The sequence below is a fragment of the Zonotrichia albicollis genome, chromosome 6 (genome assembly GCF_047830755.1).
Source record: "Zonotrichia albicollis isolate bZonAlb1 chromosome 6, bZonAlb1.hap1, whole genome shotgun sequence".
In the NCBI taxonomy this organism is placed as follows: domain Eukaryota; kingdom Metazoa; phylum Chordata; class Aves; order Passeriformes; family Passerellidae; genus Zonotrichia; species Zonotrichia albicollis.
Window position 1 is genome coordinate 62,111,711 of NC_133824.1, and position 18,994 is coordinate 62,130,704.

General features: G+C 39.7%; 1 protein-coding gene across 1 annotated transcript in view; it reads left to right on the plus strand.

Annotated features, from left to right (window-relative positions):
• Positions 1-18,994, plus strand: part of MAP4K5 (mitogen-activated protein kinase kinase kinase kinase 5) — a 75,563-nt gene that overhangs the window by 39,963 nt on the left and 16,606 nt on the right. The window contains exons 5-17 of the mRNA XM_074544134.1: positions 350-405; positions 856-903; positions 990-1,032; positions 2,996-3,068; positions 4,987-5,118; positions 10,435-10,497; positions 10,994-11,075; positions 12,031-12,147; positions 12,297-12,375; positions 13,013-13,071; positions 13,475-13,536; positions 16,782-16,824; positions 17,357-17,567. Coding sequence (XP_074400235.1) covers positions 350-405; positions 856-903; positions 990-1,032; positions 2,996-3,068; positions 4,987-5,118; positions 10,435-10,497; positions 10,994-11,075; positions 12,031-12,147; positions 12,297-12,375; positions 13,013-13,071; positions 13,475-13,536; positions 16,782-16,824; positions 17,357-17,567 — 1,068 coding nt within the window. The remainder of the gene's footprint in view (positions 1-349; positions 406-855; positions 904-989; positions 1,033-2,995; positions 3,069-4,986; positions 5,119-10,434; positions 10,498-10,993; positions 11,076-12,030; positions 12,148-12,296; positions 12,376-13,012; positions 13,072-13,474; positions 13,537-16,781; positions 16,825-17,356; positions 17,568-18,994) is intronic.

An 18,994-nucleotide genomic window follows, 5' to 3' on the forward strand; every position in this document is an offset into this window, starting at 1 on the left:
CCCTGATATGAAACATTCCAATTTCTAATATTAAAATATTAGCAGGTGTCACTTTTAGTTTCCTGATAACAGCAGAGTGCTACAAAATCACTCATAAAATAATCATTAGATGCAGTGAAAGCAGGTTTTCTTCTCACTGTGGGTATTGTTTTCTGTTTGGGGTTTTTTTTTACAGAAAGCCTTTCTGTAAAACAAGCAAACAAACCCCTCTTTTCAGCTCAGTGCACAATGCAGATGATGGAAAACCAGCCTTTAACTTTGGCATGGCCAAACCACTCTTTGGCCGCTTCGCAGTGTTGTTATTGATGTGCTCTGTGTGTAAAGTTAATTTTTGAATCTTTATTTCCAGTAACAGGACCTCTGTCAGAGCTGCAAATCGCTTATGTGTGCAGAGAAACTCTGCAGGTACTGTACTTGTGCAGGTGCACAATAAAGTGTTTATTCCTTGGAAATAAAGCAGGTGCAGAAAATTGGTGTAATTTCTGTTGGGAATCAAGCAGACACCAATTAACCAGGGGTAACCTGTTCTTTTTCCGTAATATAAATAAATAAAAATTACCAAGAAATTCTAGTGGGATATACTGCAAATATTTGCTTAAATTTTGAACCGCCTGTCTGCCCTGTGGTAAATTTAATGATGAGGGGGGGTAAAATAGAGCAGCCAGATAAATAAAATTCTCTTTCATTCCTTTGCTGATAGCAAAGAAATACAAGATGAAGCATCCCTTATCTGCAAATCTCAAATGTCTCCATTTCCAAATCAAACAGATTGAGAAAATTAAATTTTTTAAACAGAACTGGCTTTGTGGGATGTTAACAAATGGCAGAATAATTCATTGTGTCTTTTATTTCCAGGGTCTTGCTTATTTACACATGAAGGGCAAAATGCACAGAGATATAAAGGTAACTTGGAACCCTGAGAAATTTATCTTACAGCTCCAAATGCAGGGAAAATATTCTGATAAAGATTCTGAATTAATTTTTTTTAGGGTGCAAACATTCTCCTAACAGACCACGGAGATGTAAAATTGGGTGAGTTGCCTGAGTTCTGTGATATGGATTTGATTTAATGTCATTTATGGAGGTGGCACCTGGGGACATGGGCAGTGCTGGGGAAGGGCTGGGCTCCACCATTTAAAGGGTTTTTCCAAAATAAATGATTCCATGATTATTTGGGGCAATAGATGGTGCTGGAAGGAGCACCAAGGAGATGAGAAATTCTGGATTTTATCAATAAATTGTAGATAATTTAATTATTCAACCACTGAGCCTTTAAAATCCCAGATTTTCCTGGATTTTGCCAGGCTGGCATTGCCTGCATGTCACCTTTTATCCCTCAGAGCCTTTCAGGATCCCCTGTTCGGGGCAGCCTCTGCAAAAGTGGGGTCTGCTCCTGGCTCTGAGTGTGGTGCTGGGCAGTTCCACAGAGGTGGAGAGGGAAACTCCCAGGTCTGCAGGGAGAAGCTGCCATGGATGTCACCATCCCATAGATGCCACCATCCCATAGATGCCACCATCCCATGGGTGTCACCATCCTATGGATGCCACCATCCCATGGGTGTCACCATCCCATGGATGCCACCATCCCATAGATGCCACCATCCCATGGGTGTCACCATCCCATGGATGCCACCATCCCTACCATGGGGTGTCACCATCCCATGGGTGCCACCATCCCATGGGTGTCACCATCCCGTGGATGCCACCATCCCATAGATGTCACCATCCCATGGGTGCCACCATCCCATGGGTGTCACCATCCCATGGATGTCACCATGCCATGGATGCCACCATCCCATGGGTGTCACCATCCCATAGATGCCACCATCCCATGGGTGTCACCATCCCTACCATGGGGTGTCACCATGCTATGGATGCCAGCATGCCATGGATGTCACCATCCCATAGATGTCACCATCCCATGGATGCCACCATTCCATGGGTGTCACGATCCCATAGATGCCACCATCCTATGGATGCCACCATCCCTACCATGAGATGTCACCATCCCATGGATGCCACCATCCCACGGGTGTCACCGTCCCATGAATGCCACCATCCCATAGATGTCACCATCCCATGGATGCCACCATCCTTGCCACGGGTGTCACCATCCCATGGATGCCACCATGCCATGGATGTCACCATCCCATGGATGTCATCATCCCATGGATGCCACCATCCCATCGGTGTCACCATCCCTACCATGGATGCCACCATGCCATGGATGCCACCACCATCCCATGGGTGTCACCATCCCTGGATTCAGGGCAGCTGTGCCGTAATTCAACCTCCAGCCCCCTGTGGGGAAGCAGGAATGCTGTGCTGGCAAAGGAGAGCTTTGGAAGCAGGAATGCTGGGAAAGAAGAGCTTTTAAAAAGGGAAAATTTGAGTAAAACCTGAAAAAATGGAGTAAAACCTGAAAAAATTATTAAAACCCCAACACTGAGAGGAGCTTGCAGTCCCTGTTCAACCTTGGCACGCACAGGGGCACCTCCTTTTGCCTGCTTGCATTTCCCCAGGTTATCCTCCAGCTTTCATGCCACCAATCAATCCAGATCAAATGGATTTCAATGTTTTTGGCTCTGCAGGACCCCCTGATGTTTGGGGTTTCTGGGGACAAGGGATAACTGGCCCCTAGACAGAGTGTCCAGGGCAGGGAGCAGCTGCCCCAGCAGTTCCTCCATAAATAACACACCAAAAGTGCCTTTTCCAAGGCATGATGCTGTTTTTCCTCTTAAATTGAATATCCAAAAATTCTGGTGGATGTATTGTGAGGTGGAAAAAATGATCTAAGAGAGGAACTGTGTGTAGAAAGAAAACTTTCAAGTCCTGTCTTTGAAGACATTAATGATCCTATTATCGATCTTCAGCTGTTTCCCTAATGAATTTTTAATTTGCATGAGGCACATGATTATTCTTTCTTGTCACACTGTAAGATTGGGGTCTTCAGCTGTGATTTCTGAGGCTCTGATGGTTTGATTTTATTTTCCAGCTGACTTTGGGGTAGCAGCAAAAATAACAGCCACTATTGCAAAGAGGAAATCCTTTATTGGCACCCCTTACTGGTAAGAAACCACTTTGCTTGCTGTGCTGCAAAGCTGAGCTGTATTTATGCCAAAAAATCCTCAAACACACACACACACGTCTGTAGAAATTGAATAAATTCCCTTTCTTCCAAGTAAAATGCCCACAGGGTAAAAATCTGGGAAGCACTGATTTGTTGCTGTAACAAAAGCTGCTTGAATTTGAAGCAGGGTTGTTGTTTCTGCCACATTTATTTTTGCAGATTATTCTCCCTTTTTGGGGGATACCAGTGGTTATTTAGTTTCTCAGCCTTACATTTTTAGCGACTAAAAAACAACGGTGAAAAGTGATTTATGTGCAGAAAGGAAGGCAGATTTCCTGACTATCTTTTAATTATACTGATTAATGTCTGCACAAGGCAGCATTTAATATGCAAATAATCATATGCAAATAATCATATGCAAATAATGTGTCCAGAGGTGATCCAATTGCATCCCCCTCCTAAGATGCTTCTAGAAATCCATAAGGAGCTTTGGAGTATTTGTGTCCCCACCTTGCTCTTTATTGTGACATTTTTGCTGTATTTTTGTTTGTTTTTATGATGTTGTATTCAGCACATTGATTTTGTGTTCAGATATTTCAAAAGATTATACCCACTGTGGAAAAGCTACATTAAAATTGTCCTTAGATCCAAGATATTTCCAGAACTTTAGGAAAAAAAACCAAACCCAAACCCCTGAAATGCAAACTTTGTAGAATAGCATTGAAACAAATTAAATCATTATAATTGTATAGCTTAAATTGTCCTTAGATCCAAGATATTTCCAGAGCTTTAGGAAAAAAATACCCAACAAATCCAAACCTCTGAAATACATACTTTTTAGAATAATACTGAGACAAATTGAATCATCATGAGTGTATAGCTTAAATTATGATTTACATATGATTCATATACATATGAATCATTAATGTGTAATGATTTATGTACACATTAATAAAAGCTTTAAAAGTATTTCTGTAGTGATCAAAACCCAATGTGAACATAAAATCCTTAATTTACTCCATTAGACATAAAAATGTACAGGTGTATAGGTTATAAATAGAATATTATAGTATTATAAATAGTATGTTTATAGTATATAGTATATATATATACTATATATAAATAGTATATTTATAGTATTATAAAATACAGGTGTATAGGTATAAATTAGTGTGTAATATTTTATGTATATGTTAATAAAAAACTTTAAAAGTATTAATTTAAATAAATATCAATAATAATTAATATTAAGTAATATTACTATGAATTAATAGTATATATTAATATACCATCCATTATAGTATATACTGCATATTGTGCATTATTATATATGAATATAATTAATATTAACTTGATATTATTTTAATTAATATTTATTTAAACCCAATCTAAACATCAAATCTTTAACTTACCCCGTTAGACATATTCCTTCTGTTCATTTTACCCCACCCCCCTTTTTTCTTTCTTGGGGGGGGGGGGGGGAATATGAGATATTTTAAATTATAAATCACTGTCACAGACATCCAGTAATTACATGTAAAAATATGTGTAATTTTTTTTTTTTTTAATTTATACGTATATATGTGGAAATACGGGTTGGATATCAGGAAAAGATTTTTACAGAAAGGGTGACAAAGTTCTGGAATGTTCTGCCCAGGGAGGTGGTGCAGTGCCCATCCCTGGGTGTGTTTAACAAAGCCTGGGTGTGCCAGGGCTGAGTTGGGGTGTTGGGGCTGGGTTGGACTCATTGATCTTGAAGGGCTCTTGCAACCCAGTGATTCTGCGAATTTTATTTAATTTAATTAATATTTTATTAAATTAAATTAAATGTTTATTAATGTTTGATATTTAGTGGATATTTTGAATGTACATGCCCAGGGTGTAGTTCTGCTCTGAGGGAGGTGTTGCTTTTGCAGGATGGCGCCCGAGGTGGCGGCGGTGGAGAAGAACGGGGGGTACAACCAGCTGTGCGACATCTGGGCCGTGGGCATCACTGCCATCGAGCTGGCAGAGCTGCAGCCGCCCATGTTCGACCTGCACCCCATGAGGTTGGTACCCCATGAGGTTGGTGCCCCATGAGGTTGGTGCCCCATGAGGTTGGTACCCCATGAGGTTGGTGCCCCATGAGGTTGGTACCCCATGAGGTTGGTGCCCCATGAGGTTGGTGCCCCATGAGGTTGGTACCTCATGAGGTTGGTGCCCCATGAGGTTGGTACCCCATGAGGTTGGCGCCCCATGAGGTTGGTGCCCCATGAGGTTGGTACCCCATGAGGTTGGTTGGTGCCCCATGAGGTTGGTGCCCCATGAGGTTGGTACCCCGTGAGGTTGGTACCCCATGAGGTTGGTTGGTGCCCCATGAGGTTGGTACCCCATGAGGTTGGTACCCCATGAGGTTGGTTGGTACCCCATGAGGTTGGTGCCCCATGAGGTTGGTACCCCGTGAGGTTGGTACCCCATGAGGTTGGTGCCCCATGAGGTTGGCGCCCCATGAGGTTGGCACCCCATGAGGTTGGTGCCCCATGAGGTTGGCGCCCCATGAGGTTGGTGCCCCATGAGGTTGGTGCCCCATGAGGTTGGCGCCCCATGAGGTTGGTGCCCCATGAGGTTGGCGCCCCATGAGGTTGGCACCCCATGAGGTTGGTTGGTGCCCCATGAGTTTGGTGCCCCATGAGGTTGGTTGGTGCCCCATGAGGTTGGTACCCCATGAGGTTGGCGCCCCATGAGGTTGGTTGGTGCCCCATGAGGTTGGTACCCCATGAGGTTGGTACCCCATGAGGTTGGTTGGTACCCCATGAGGTTGGTGCCCCATGAGGTTGGTGCCCCATGAGGTTGGTTGGTACCCCATGAGGTTGGTGCCCCATGAGGTTGGTACCCCATGATGTTGGTTGGTACCCCATGAGGTTGGTACCCCATGAGGTCGGTGCCCCATGAGGTTGGTGCCCCATGAGGTTGGTGCCCCATGAGGTTGGTACCCCATGAGGTTGGTTGGTGCCCCATGAGTTTGGTGCCCCATGAGGTTGGTGCCCCATGAGGTTGGCACCCCATGAGTTTGGTGCCCCATGAGGTTGGTGCCCCATGAGGTCGGTGCCCCATGAGGTTGGCACCCCATGAGTTTGGTGCCCCATGAGGTTGGTGCCCCATGAGGTTGGCACCCCATGAGGTTGGCACCCCATGAGTTTGGTGCCCCATGAGGTTGGTGCCCCATGAGGTTGGCACCCCATGAGTTTGGTGCCCCATGAGGTTGGTGCCCCATGAGGTTGGCACCCCATGAGTTTGGTGCCCCATGAGGTTGGTGCCCCATGAGGTTGGCACCCCATGAGGTTGGTTGGTGCCCCATGAGGTTGGTGCCCCATGAGGTTGGTGCCCCGTGAGGTTGGTGCCCCATGAGGTTGGTTGGTGCCCCATGAGGTTGGTTGGTACCCCATGAGGTTGGTACCCCATGAGGTTGGTTGGTACCCCGTGAGGTTGGTGCCCCATGAGGTTGGTACCCCATGAGGTTGGTACCCCATGAGGTTGGTTGGTGCCCCATGAGGTTGGTGCCCCATGAGGTTGGTGCCCCATGAGGTTGGTGCCCTGCCCTGAGGGGAAACACACTGAGATCCCTTCAGTGTTTCCATGCCTGTCTTTAAGGCATCCATCTGCTGAAATCTTGCATTTTTGATGGGTCTGGGTTTGGAAAGCCAGGTGTCTGCTGAGGAAGGCAGGAGGCTCCCTTGAAATGGGAAATGTAACCCCCCTCCTTCTGAATTATTGTAATTTTGAAATTAAGGGCTCTCAGGTAAAGATATGGGAGTAGGAATAATGGTTCTTTACTAGGGAAATTAAAATACAAATGCAATAATATTTTAATACCATAATACAATTATATATATACTTTATATATAAATATAAATATGTATTTATATATATTTATATTTATATATAAATATATATAAATATATATTAAATATATTTTATATATAAAAACCACATGGTTATATATATATAACCATATGTATATAACCATATATATATGGTTTTTATACATATATCTATTTTATATATCTATAATATATTTCATATAAATATATAATTTTCCTATGTATATTAGAGAAATTAAAATACAAATGCAATAGTATTTTAATACTATAATACTATTTTTATATAGATATAAAATATATTTTATATATATGTATAAAAACCACATGGTTATATATATATAACCATATATATGGTTTTTATACATATATCTATAATATATTTCATATAAATATATAATTTTCCTATGTATATTAGAGAAATTAAAATACAAATGCAATAGTATTTTAATACTATAATACTATTATATATATATTTTATATATAAATATATATATTTTTATATTTATATTTAAATATATAAAAATAAATATAAATATATATAAAAATATATTTTATATATATGTATAAAAACCACATGGTTATATATATATAACCATATGTATATAACCATATATATATGGTTTTTATGCATATATCTATTTTATATATCTATAATATATTTTATATCAATATATAATTTTCCCATGTATATTAGAGAAATTAAAATACAAATGCAATAGTATTTTAATACTATAATACTATTTTTATATATATATAAAATATATTTTTATATATGTATAAAAACCACATGGTTATATATATAACCATATATATATGGTTTTTATACATATATCTATTTTATATATCTATATTTCATATAAATATATAATTTTCCTATGTATATTAGAGAAATTAAAATACAAATGCAATAGTATTTTAATACTATAATACTATTTTTATATATATAAAATATATTTTATATATATGTATAAAAACCACATGGTTATATATATATAACCATATATATGGTTTTTATACATATATCTATAATATATTTCATATAAGTATATAATTTTCCTATGTATATTAGAGAAATTAAAATACAAATGCAATAGTATTTTAATACTATAATACTATTATATATATTTTATATATATAAATATATATTTATATATATAATTATATTTAAATATATATAAATAAATATAAATATATATAAAAATATATTTTATATATAAAAACCACATGGTTATATATATATAACCATATATGTGTTTTTTATACATATATCTATAATATATTTCATATAAATATATAATTTTCCTATGTATATTAGAGAAATTAAAATACAAATGCAATAGTATTTTAATACTATAATACTATTATAAATATATTTTTATATATAAATATAAATATGTATTTATATATATTTATATTTAAATATATAAAAATAAAAATAAATATATATAAAAATATATTTTATATATATGTATAAAAACCACATGGTTATATATATATAATCATATGTATATAACCATATATATATGGTTTTTATACATATATCTATTTTATATATCTATAATATATTTCATATAAATATATACTTTTCCTATGTATATTAAAGAAATTAAAATACAAATGCAATAGTATTTTAATACTATAATACTATTTTTATATAGATATAAAATATATTTTATATATATGTATAAAAACACATGGTTATATATATATAACCATATATATATGGTTTTTATACATATATCTATTTTATATATCTATAATATATTTTATATAAATATAATTTTCCTATGTATATTAGAGAAATTAAAATACAAATGCAATAGTATTTTAATACTATGATACTATTTTTATATATATATTTTATATATAAATAAATATAAATACATATAAAGTATATTTTATATATAAAAACCACATGGTTATATATATAACCATATATATATGATTTTTATACATATATCTATTTTATATATCTATAATATATTTCATATAAATATATAATATTCCTATGTATATTAGAGAAATTAAAATACAAATGCAATAGTATTTTAATACTATAATACTATTTTTATATATATATAAAATATATTTTATATATGTATAAAAACCACATGCTTATATATATATAACCAAATATATATGGTTTTTATACATATATCTATTTTATATATCTATAATATATTTCATATCAATATATAATTTTCCTATGTATATTAGAGAAATTAAAATACAAATGCAGTAATATTTTAATACTATAATACTATTATATATATACATAATATATTTTATATATATGTATAAAAACCACATGGTTATATATATAACCATATATATATGGTTTTTATACATATATCTATTTTATATATCTATAATATATTTCATATAAATATATAATTTTGCTATGTAGATTAGAGAAAGTAAAATACAAATGCAATAGTATTTTAATACTATAATACTATTATATATATATTTTATATATTTTATATATATGTATAAAAACCACATGGTTATATATATATAACCCTATATATGGTTTTTATACATATATCTATTTTATATATCTATATTTCATATAAATATAAAATTTTCCTATGTATATTAGAGAAATTAAAATACAAATGCAATAGTATTTTAATACTGTAATACTATTTTTATATATATAAAATATATTTTATATATATGTATAAAACCACATGGTTATATATATATAACCATATATATATGGTTTTTATACATATATCTATTTTATATATCTATAATATATTTCATATCAATATATAATTTTCCCATGTATATTAGAGAAATTAAAATACAAATGCAATAGTATTTTAATACTATAATACTATTTTTGTATATATAAAATATGTTTTATATATATGTATAAAAACCACATGTTTATATATATATAACCATATATATATGGTTTTTATACATATATCTATTTTATATATCTGTAATATATTTCATATAAATATATAATTTTCCCATGTATATTAGAGAAATTAAAATACAAATGCAATAGTATTTTAATACTATCATACTATTTTTATATATATATAATATATTTTATATATATGTATAAAAACCACATGGTTATATATATAACCATATATACATGGTTTTTATTCATATATCTATTTTATATATCTATAATATATTTCATATAAATATATAATTTTCCCATGTATATCAGAGAAATTAAAATACAAATGCAATAGTATTTTAATACTATAATACTATTATATATATATTTTATATATAAATATAAATATATATTTATATATATTTATATTTAAATATATAAAAATTAATATAAATATATGGCACTAAAAATATTTTATTTCAAGAGAAAATCAACAGATTCCCTGTATCTCTCCTTTAAGCCAGTGCAAACTCCAATCCATCAATATCATTCTCACCATAAAATGTTAAAGTATTTTGATTTTAGAATGAAATTAATTATATTTTTATCACCTCATATCATTATTCTTTCTTTCCCTTTAGGGCTCTGTTTTTAATGTCAAAAAGTAATTTTCAGCCACCAAAGCTAAAGGAAAAAGCAAAATGGTAGGTGGAGCTCCTTCCTTTGATCCATATTTTATTGGAATTTCATGATCCTTAAGATCCAGCCCAAACTATTCTAAGATTTTATAGATAAAAGGCAAACATATTTGTTATTTTTGAAGAAGAGACCCTTCTTTGGTGCTTTTTATTTTCTAGAGGAAAAATTTTTATCCTTTCCCCTTAATTCCTGTCATGGGGACCTTCCTCCTGTTGTTGGGACAGGGAATGGTTTAATCCCTTCCTGGTTTCTTTACCCTGGGAGAAATTCCTGGTGCTATTCTTGGTTTGTTTTCTGTACCAAAATGTTTTCCATGCAAGTTTCATGAATCAAATGGATTTTTTCCTTATTTTGTTAAGTTGGGAATGTAATTATTCAAACCTGAGGTGAGATACCTGTACAATATTCTGCTTTATCACACCCTCTTGTAATCTGCTTAGCAACTGTCTTAAAATCAATATTACCTTGAAAAATTCAACATCAACCCTCTTTTTCTTTAAGGTCAGCAACATTCCATAATTTTGTCAAAATAGCACTTACAAAAAATCCAAAGAAGAGACCAACAGCAGACAGACTTCTCTCTGTAAGTGGCTTGGGACCTCTGGTGACCTCAGCAAGGGATCTTTAGCTTCAAAATGAGGAACAGATCAGGAGGAAACCAAAGGGAAACCAATTTTTTAAACCTTGTAACTCAGGTGGTGAAATCTGAAGGAAAAACACGTTGGTCAAGTGTTAGCAAGTGGATTTTGTGCAGTATTTTTGCACAGTTTTATACAATTTTTGGCCAGTTACAGAAATTGGCTTCATGTTCTCAACCTTAGCCCTCCTGCCTCAGCCTTGGAGCTGTGCAGAAGTTGAACTTTCCTGATTCCCAAAAATTTCAGCATCTCTTGATGTATCTGTGCTTTCCCAAGCTCTGAACTACTGCTGTAAAAAAAGGAAGTTCAAGTGTAATTATTTGTTTGACTCAAGTTTAATTTGCAAGTGCCCCAGAGTGTGGCGTTTGCACATTGATGTTGTTAGAAAATCCAGCATTGAGGAGTCACTAAAATAACAGTGAAAGCACAAAAAAAATCAGTAACTCTGTGACTCTGAGGATGAGGGAAGAGACGAGGATCTGACTCCATGTTTCAGGAGGTTTGATTTATTATTTTGTGAAATATATTGTATTAAAAGTATGCTAAAAGAATAGACAGGATTTCATCAGAAGGCTGGCTAAGAATAGAAAAAGAAGGAATGAATAATTAAGTTTTGTGTCTCGGACAGAGTCCGAGCCAGCTGACTGTGATTGGCCATTAATTAGAAACAACCACATGAGATTGATCAGAGATCTGCTTGTTGCATTTTATAGCAGCAGACAATCAATGTTCACATTTTGTTCCTGAGGCCTCTCAGCTTCTCAGGAGGACAAACCCTAAGGAAAGGATTTTTCCTAAAAGTTGTCTGTGACACGACTCTACTAAATGTTTATTACCAAAAATTCTCTATTAATTGCATGTTAAAACTTCCTTTTTTTGTGTTCTTTGCTGTGGCTACAGCACAGCTTTGTGGGGCAGCCTGGTCTCTCCAGGTCCTTGGCAGTGGAGCTGTTGGACAAAGTGAACAACCCCGAGCACCACACGCACTACGGCGAGGTGGACGATGACGATTTTGAGGTGAGAACATCATTTTATTCCCTGCCTTTTGTTAAAACTGGCACTTTAACTGGCCTGCTTTGCTTTGGGGGTCTCAAACTGGAGCTGAAGCAGCAGCTGCTCGTGTTGTTGTTGGATTTCCCTCACCTGTGCCCCCTCCATCCCCGCAGCCCCACTCTGTCATCCGGCACACCATCCGCTCCACCAACAGGAACGTGCGTGCCGAGAGGACAGCGTCAGAGATCAACTGTGAGTTCTGCTCTGCTTTCCCCTTGCTGGGGCTGCTCTGCCTCCGGGAAAAATCCTCTGGGGTTTTTTTGTCACTGCCCAAAAATCTCTTTCCACTCGGGAAGCAGCATGTGAATCTTCAACAAAAATTATTCAAAACTAAAATGAATATTAATATGAATGAACTACTCTGATAATAGTTTATTTACTTAGTTCATTTATTTATTTATTTACTGTTTAGTTTATTTACTCTGGTGGATCTAAGCTGAAATGCTGAGGGTAGAAATGGTTTTATCTGCAGGTTTGATTAAAAACCTTTGGTAGCACCAATAGTGGCGGCTCCACCCCACTCTGGGAAATTTTCTCTTGAAGAGCTTTTTTCTCCTCTTTCACATGCATTTCACTGTGACAAGTGGTTCAATAGTTACCTTTCTGTGACTTGGTATTTGCTTTTGGCCTTTCTTGTGGGTTTCATATTTGCAAATTCAAGCACTCAGAGAATGAGGCTGATAGTGAAGTGCTGCTCCTTTGAGAGGCAAATTCAGAGTTGTGCACACAAGATTTCCATCTGTTCCTGCCTGCTTTTCACTGTAGTGAGCACTGAAAGGATCCCAGTGCAAGATTGGGTGTATTAATTATGAAATTCTTGTATTTTTAGTTGATAAGCTGCAGTTTGAGCCCCCTCTACGGAAAGAAACAGAAGCTCGGGATGAAATGGTAAGGACAAGTTTGGTGTAAATAAAACAAGTTTTATTTATTAAAATCACAATATCTTCAATATTTTGTGGTACAACCCGTAGCAGCTTGCTGGAAAAATGTTTTTAAAGTTCCCTAAATGATCCTTACTGGATTTTTCACCATCAGGTTTTATTTTCCTGTTACTTTTTGCTGCTTGATCTGGACATTACACATTTCCTGGTGCTGCTTTTAACTCTCAGAGGAATATATAAATTTATAGATTGTAAGATGTTATTTCTCTTTGGAATTTGATTTTTCTGGTTGTGGATTGTCCTGCAGGGCTGGGGAATCCCTCAGGCCTCTTTGTGTGTTGTGGATAAGGTGATTTTAAGATAATTTAGTTTGACAGGGGGAAATAAAATGACAATTTCTGCATCTTCAGGTTGTGGCAGCTGGCAGTGACTTTGCTTCACATTGGAATCCTTTTGTTGATGGAGGCAATAAGTAAGTACAGATAAAACCAGTTTTTATTTCTGTGAGTTATTATGAAACTGAAAGAAAAATGAGATATGTGAAAAAAAATCAAACCATAAGCCCTGATCCGCTTTAATATTGATAAATTAAGGAGCTGTTACCCAGTGTGCAGCCCTCCTTCTGCAGGGGCTTGGTCAGTTCTCTTGCAGAGTGACTTTAATCCCCTTGAAGCAGCACCAGTAGCTTGTTTGAAGTTTGTAGGTGGAAGGGAAGTGTGAATGCACAGCCAGGACGGTGACATAACACAGCCACAGTGAGTTTCCTGCAGCAGAGCTGGTTCAGGATCCTGCCCTGGCCCCACACTTCTCTTCTGAGCTGTGGCTGTGGTTGTGACATCCTGTGACAAGGCCTGAACTCGAGAAGGGGAAGGGGAAACCAGTTGTGAATGTTGATTTTTACCGAGCTCGGTAACTCTGCCCCACTGCTCCTGCTCTGGGGGGTTTCTAACCCAGCCAGGGAGGGGTTTGGGGTGAAATGGTTTAGGGAGAGATTTGTTTGTAGCTGCTTTGCCTGGGATAAAGCAGGCCTGAGGCACAGGAGCACGGTTCTCCAAGTTAGGGCTGGATTGTTTTAGGTGTGTACCTACAAAAAAGTGAATTCTGCCTTGAAAGGATGTGCAGGCAGCAGTGTGGAGGTTCAGATGCAGAGATGATATCTGGGCTCAAACCATGGCTCAGCTCAAAGAGCCTGTTTCCCATCTTTATTTGGAGCTCAGCAGCAGACAGTGAGTTTCTCTGGCTTTTTTTGCTGCAGATAAAAGCCTTGCATAAGCTGTCAGCTGACATTCCAGCCCTGGAAAGCTGGGGGACCCTGCCAGCATTTCAGCCTTTCTCAGCATCCTGCTTTTCCTGCTCCCAGCCTCCTTGAAGCAGGAGCTTGGGGGCTCTGGGGCTGCACTTTGGGGGGCTCTGGCTCTGCCCTGTGCCCTGCTTTGTTTGTGTGACCCTGCTGGGCTGGGGATTGAGGCCTTGCTGGAATTGGTGCAGCCAGCTGGGGTCTGTGGGGTCCAGCAGCAGGGAAGCTCCTCCTGGCACAGGGCCTCCCTCGGGGGTTTGATCTGTTTTTCCTGGGGCTGTGCTGAAGCTGCAGCAGGCATTCCCAGGGCTGTGAATCAATAAACAGGTACAGATTCATTGGGAAGGAGGGCAGGGACAGCAGGCCTGGCTGGGGGATCCGTGCTGCTCGCTTGGAAACCGCTTCCAGCTGGAAAGATAAACAGGAAATGCATAACTCCTGTGTCCCAGCAGTTGTGAGTAATCCCTGGGATGTGCACAGAGGATGTGTGCTGGGGGTCCTTGCTTTTCATCCCTGTGCCTTTGTCAGGGTGGATGCTGAGGGATATCTTTGGCTGAGGAATTATTTCACTGCCAAGGGGAACAGCAGAATGGGTACCTGGTGACTGATCTGGTTCCTTCCATTTTAAAATTAATTTAGTAAAAATGTCCTGCATTATGGAGGTGGTTTTTTATTGATGGTTTTCATAGAATCCCAGAAAGGTTTGGGTTGGAAGGGACCTTAAAACCCATCCAGTGCCACCCCTGCCATGGCAGGGACTCTTCCACTGTCCCAGGTTGCTCCAAGCCCTGTCCAGCCTGGCCTGGGACACTGCCAAGGATCCAGGGCAGCCACAGCTGCTCTGGGCAACAAAAACCTTTCCAAAAAAGAGACTTTTTCTCCTTTAAAGTTTTTAGCAATTCCTGTTGGCAGCTGTCTGCTGCTTTCCCTCAGAAGTGACTTGCAGAGATATTTCACATTAATCCAAATTTGGCTGGGTTTTCCTGGTCATTGCCCTTCAAAGACACAGCTTGAAAATTGCCATTTTGCAAAATTTTATCAGGGTTTTTTTTCTTCAAGGTTATATTTTCAGTGCTGCTTTGATCTTCTAGTCACAATTTCTCTTTTTTTTTGTTGTCCCTGGAGTGGCTTTAAAACAAAATTCTCACTGTAGTGGGAAACAGTCTGGGTCTTTTGTGTGTATGTATAAATAAGGAAACTTCCCTTTAAAGGCTTTTCTCCATTTGTCTCCCAGTAACTTCCTCTGTTCCTTTTTTCTCTTTTTATATTGAACTCTTGTTAAACATTTCAACAATATTTGAAATGCTAGGTAGGGAAGTGCAATCTGATGGTGTGGAAGAGAATCCAGTGATTTTTAGGGGATAAGAAGAAGGGAAGGACCTTAGAGAGTGGAATTTAGTGCAGAGAGAATTATTTGTTTTGGAAAGGGCTGGGAGATGCTTGTTGTGAAACTCAGTGACATCAGGGATGGGTTGAGCTGCACGTGTCGACCTCAGAGCTGAGCTCTTAATTCTGTAAACATTCTGCCTTAGGGGACTGCTCACAAAATTTGGAGATGGGAGTGAAGATGTTGAAGAGTGAGTGCATCTCCTTCCTTGCTCTGCTCCAGAACCTCTGCCCTCAGATGCTGCAGGAGGCTGTGCCCCTCACCCGTGAGGGCTGGCTGCTCTCTTGGCTCCTTCCCCGACCCTCAGGAAAATCCCAAAGCTCTGCTTCCTCCCCTGTTCCCCTTCCTGAGTTGTCTCAGTCCCTGTGCTGTGCCTGACACCTAAAAGCAGATTTTATGGTGATGAATCCACCATGAGCAAGGCCTGGCTGGGACAGGATGATCCTGCACAGCTCAGGTGTCCCAGAGTTTGTCTGATCCCAAAGCAAGGCTGCAAACTGGAATCCCAGAATCCCACCATGGTTTGGCTGGAAGGGACATTAAAATCATCTTGTTCCACCCCTGCCATGGCAGGGACACCCCCCACTGTCCCAGGCTGCTCCAGCCCTGTCCAGCCTGGCCTTGGGCACTCCAGGCCCCACCACCCTCACAGGGAAGATTTTCTTCCCCATATCTCACCTAAATCCACCCTTTTCCAGCTTAAAACCATCCCACCTTGTCCTGGCACTCCAGGCCCTTCTCTGAAGTCCCTCCAGGCTGAGATCCAGTCCCTGAATTGATTTACAGACTTCAAATATCCTTCCCCACAGATTGCTCTGTAACATTGGTATTTATGAAAGAACAGGAGTTCATTAAAAACCAGCACTTCTAACGAGATTAATGAGCTTCTCCCCTGCTCTTGCATTTCTGGTTTAACCCTGTGTGTGCAAAGCTCTGCTCTGCCTTTTCTGTGCCTCTGGTCCATCTGATTTCCAGTCCCCAAGGAGTTCTGGCTTTGCTTTAACTCACACAGCTGCTGCTCTTGTCATTGCAGATCGACACTAAAGCGAGCTGGGCCACCCCCTCTGCCCCCCAAGGTGAGAAATGTGGGATTTGAGGGATTCAGCCAGGCTGGGATGGCCTCTGGTTCTGCATTCTGCCTCTGGTACTCCATCAGAGAGGAAGCTCTGAAATGATTCTGCTCTCTGATGTTTTGTTTTCATGGAACCACAGATCTCCTGAGCTGGGAGGGACCCACAGGGATCATTGCAGCTCCTGGCCATGCCCAGAGCCCCAAAATCCCACCCTGGGCATCCCTGGCACTCCTGGAGCTCTGGGGCTGTGCCCATTCCCTGGGCAGCCTGGGCAGTGCCAGAACCCTCTGGGGGAAGAACCTTTCCTGAAATCCAACCCAAACCTGCCCTGGCACAGCCCCAGCTGTCCCTGGGTCCTGTCCCTGCTCACCAGGGAGCTTTTTTATCTCTTGTAGTGCCCAAAATCACTCTCACATTTCAGAGGCTGATACATTTTTATGTAGCAGCAGTGTGACTGAAATTGAACTTGCCTGAGCTTTGTTCTTCCCAGGTCCATTCCCAGTTCCTCACTTTTCCCCTCTCTGGTTCCCTGCAGCCAAGGATGAACAATTACCCCGAGGAGAACCTCCCTGATGACAACAGATGCCAGACAATAAAACACTTCCCAGAGTGCCAGGGCAGAGCCCCAGCAGCCCACAGGAGACAGAGCATCCCAGCCTGTGGGCCCCAGGCAGACTCCTGCCCCGTGGGGATGACCAGCAGCATCAGCAGCCCTGGGCTGCTCACAGCCAGATACAGCGACCTGGGTGAGTGTTCACCTGCCCCGAGCTGCCTGGCACCTGGGGAAAGGAATTCTCCAGAGCCAGCTGTTCCCAGAAGATAATATCTTAAAACAAGCTGGTCATGAGGTGAAGTTTTCCTTTTTTCCATGTGTGGTTCTTGTAAGAGCCGTGGTGGGAATGTTCTCCCCAAAACAGGGACACAGCCATCAGTGCCATTACTGGGTTGCCTGCAGGAGCAGGGGAAAAACAGTGGATGTGTGGGGAGAACCTTGTAACAGGAGAAAACAATGGATGTGTGGGGAGAACCTTGTTACAGGAGAGAAACAAACAAACATTGAACGTGTGGGGAGGGCCTTGCCAGAGGAGAGGAACAGTGGATGTGTGGGGAGAACCTTGCCAGGAGAGAAGCAATGGATGTGTGGGGAGGACCTTGCCACAGGAGAAAACAGTGGATGTGTGGGGAGAACCTTGTTACAGGAGAGGAACAGTGGATGTGTGGGGAGGGCCTTGTTACAGGAGAGGAACAGTGGATGTGTGGGGAGAACCTTGTTACAGGAGAGGAACAGTGGATGTGTGGGGAGGGCCTTGTTACAGGAGAGGAACAGTGGATGTGTGGGGAGGGCCTTGCCACAGGAGGAGAACAGTGGATGTGTGGGGAGGGCCTTGTTACAGGACAAAAACAGTGGATGTGTGGGGAGAATCTTGCCACAGGAGAGAAACAAACTGGATGTGTGGGGAGAACCTTGTTACAGGAGAGAAACAAACAGTGGATGTGTGGGGAGAATCTTGCCACAGGAGGAAAACAGTGGATGTGTGGGGAGAACCTTGTCACAGGAGAGAAACATTGGATGTGTGGGGAGGGCCTTGTTACAGGAGAGGAACAAACAATGGATGTGTGAGGAGGACCTTGTTACAGGACAAAAACAGTGGATGTGTGGGGAGAATCTTGCCGCAGGAGAGAAACAAAAACTGGATGTGTGGGGAGGGCCTTGTTACAGGAGAGGAACAATGAATGTGTGGGGAGGGCCTTGTTACAGGAGAGAAACAAACAATGGATGTGTGGGGAGGGCCTTGTTACAGGAGAGAAACAAACAATGGATGTGTGGGGAGGGCCTTGTTACAGGAGAGAAACAAACAATGGATGTGTGGGGAGGGCCTTGTTACAGGAGAGGAACAATGGATGTGTGGGGAGGGCCTTGTCACAGGAGAGAAACATTGGATGTGTGGGGAGGGCCTTGTTAGAGGAGAGGAACAAACAATGGATGTGTGGGGAGGACCTTGTTACAGGAGAGAAACAAACAATGGATGTGTGGGGAGGACCTTGCCAGGAGAGAAGCAATGGATGTGTGGGGAGGACCTTGCCACAAGAGAGAAGCAATGGATGTGTGGGGAGGACCTTGCCACAGCTTTATTCAGTGGGATTTGTCCCAGGGACTGTGTGGATAATGGGA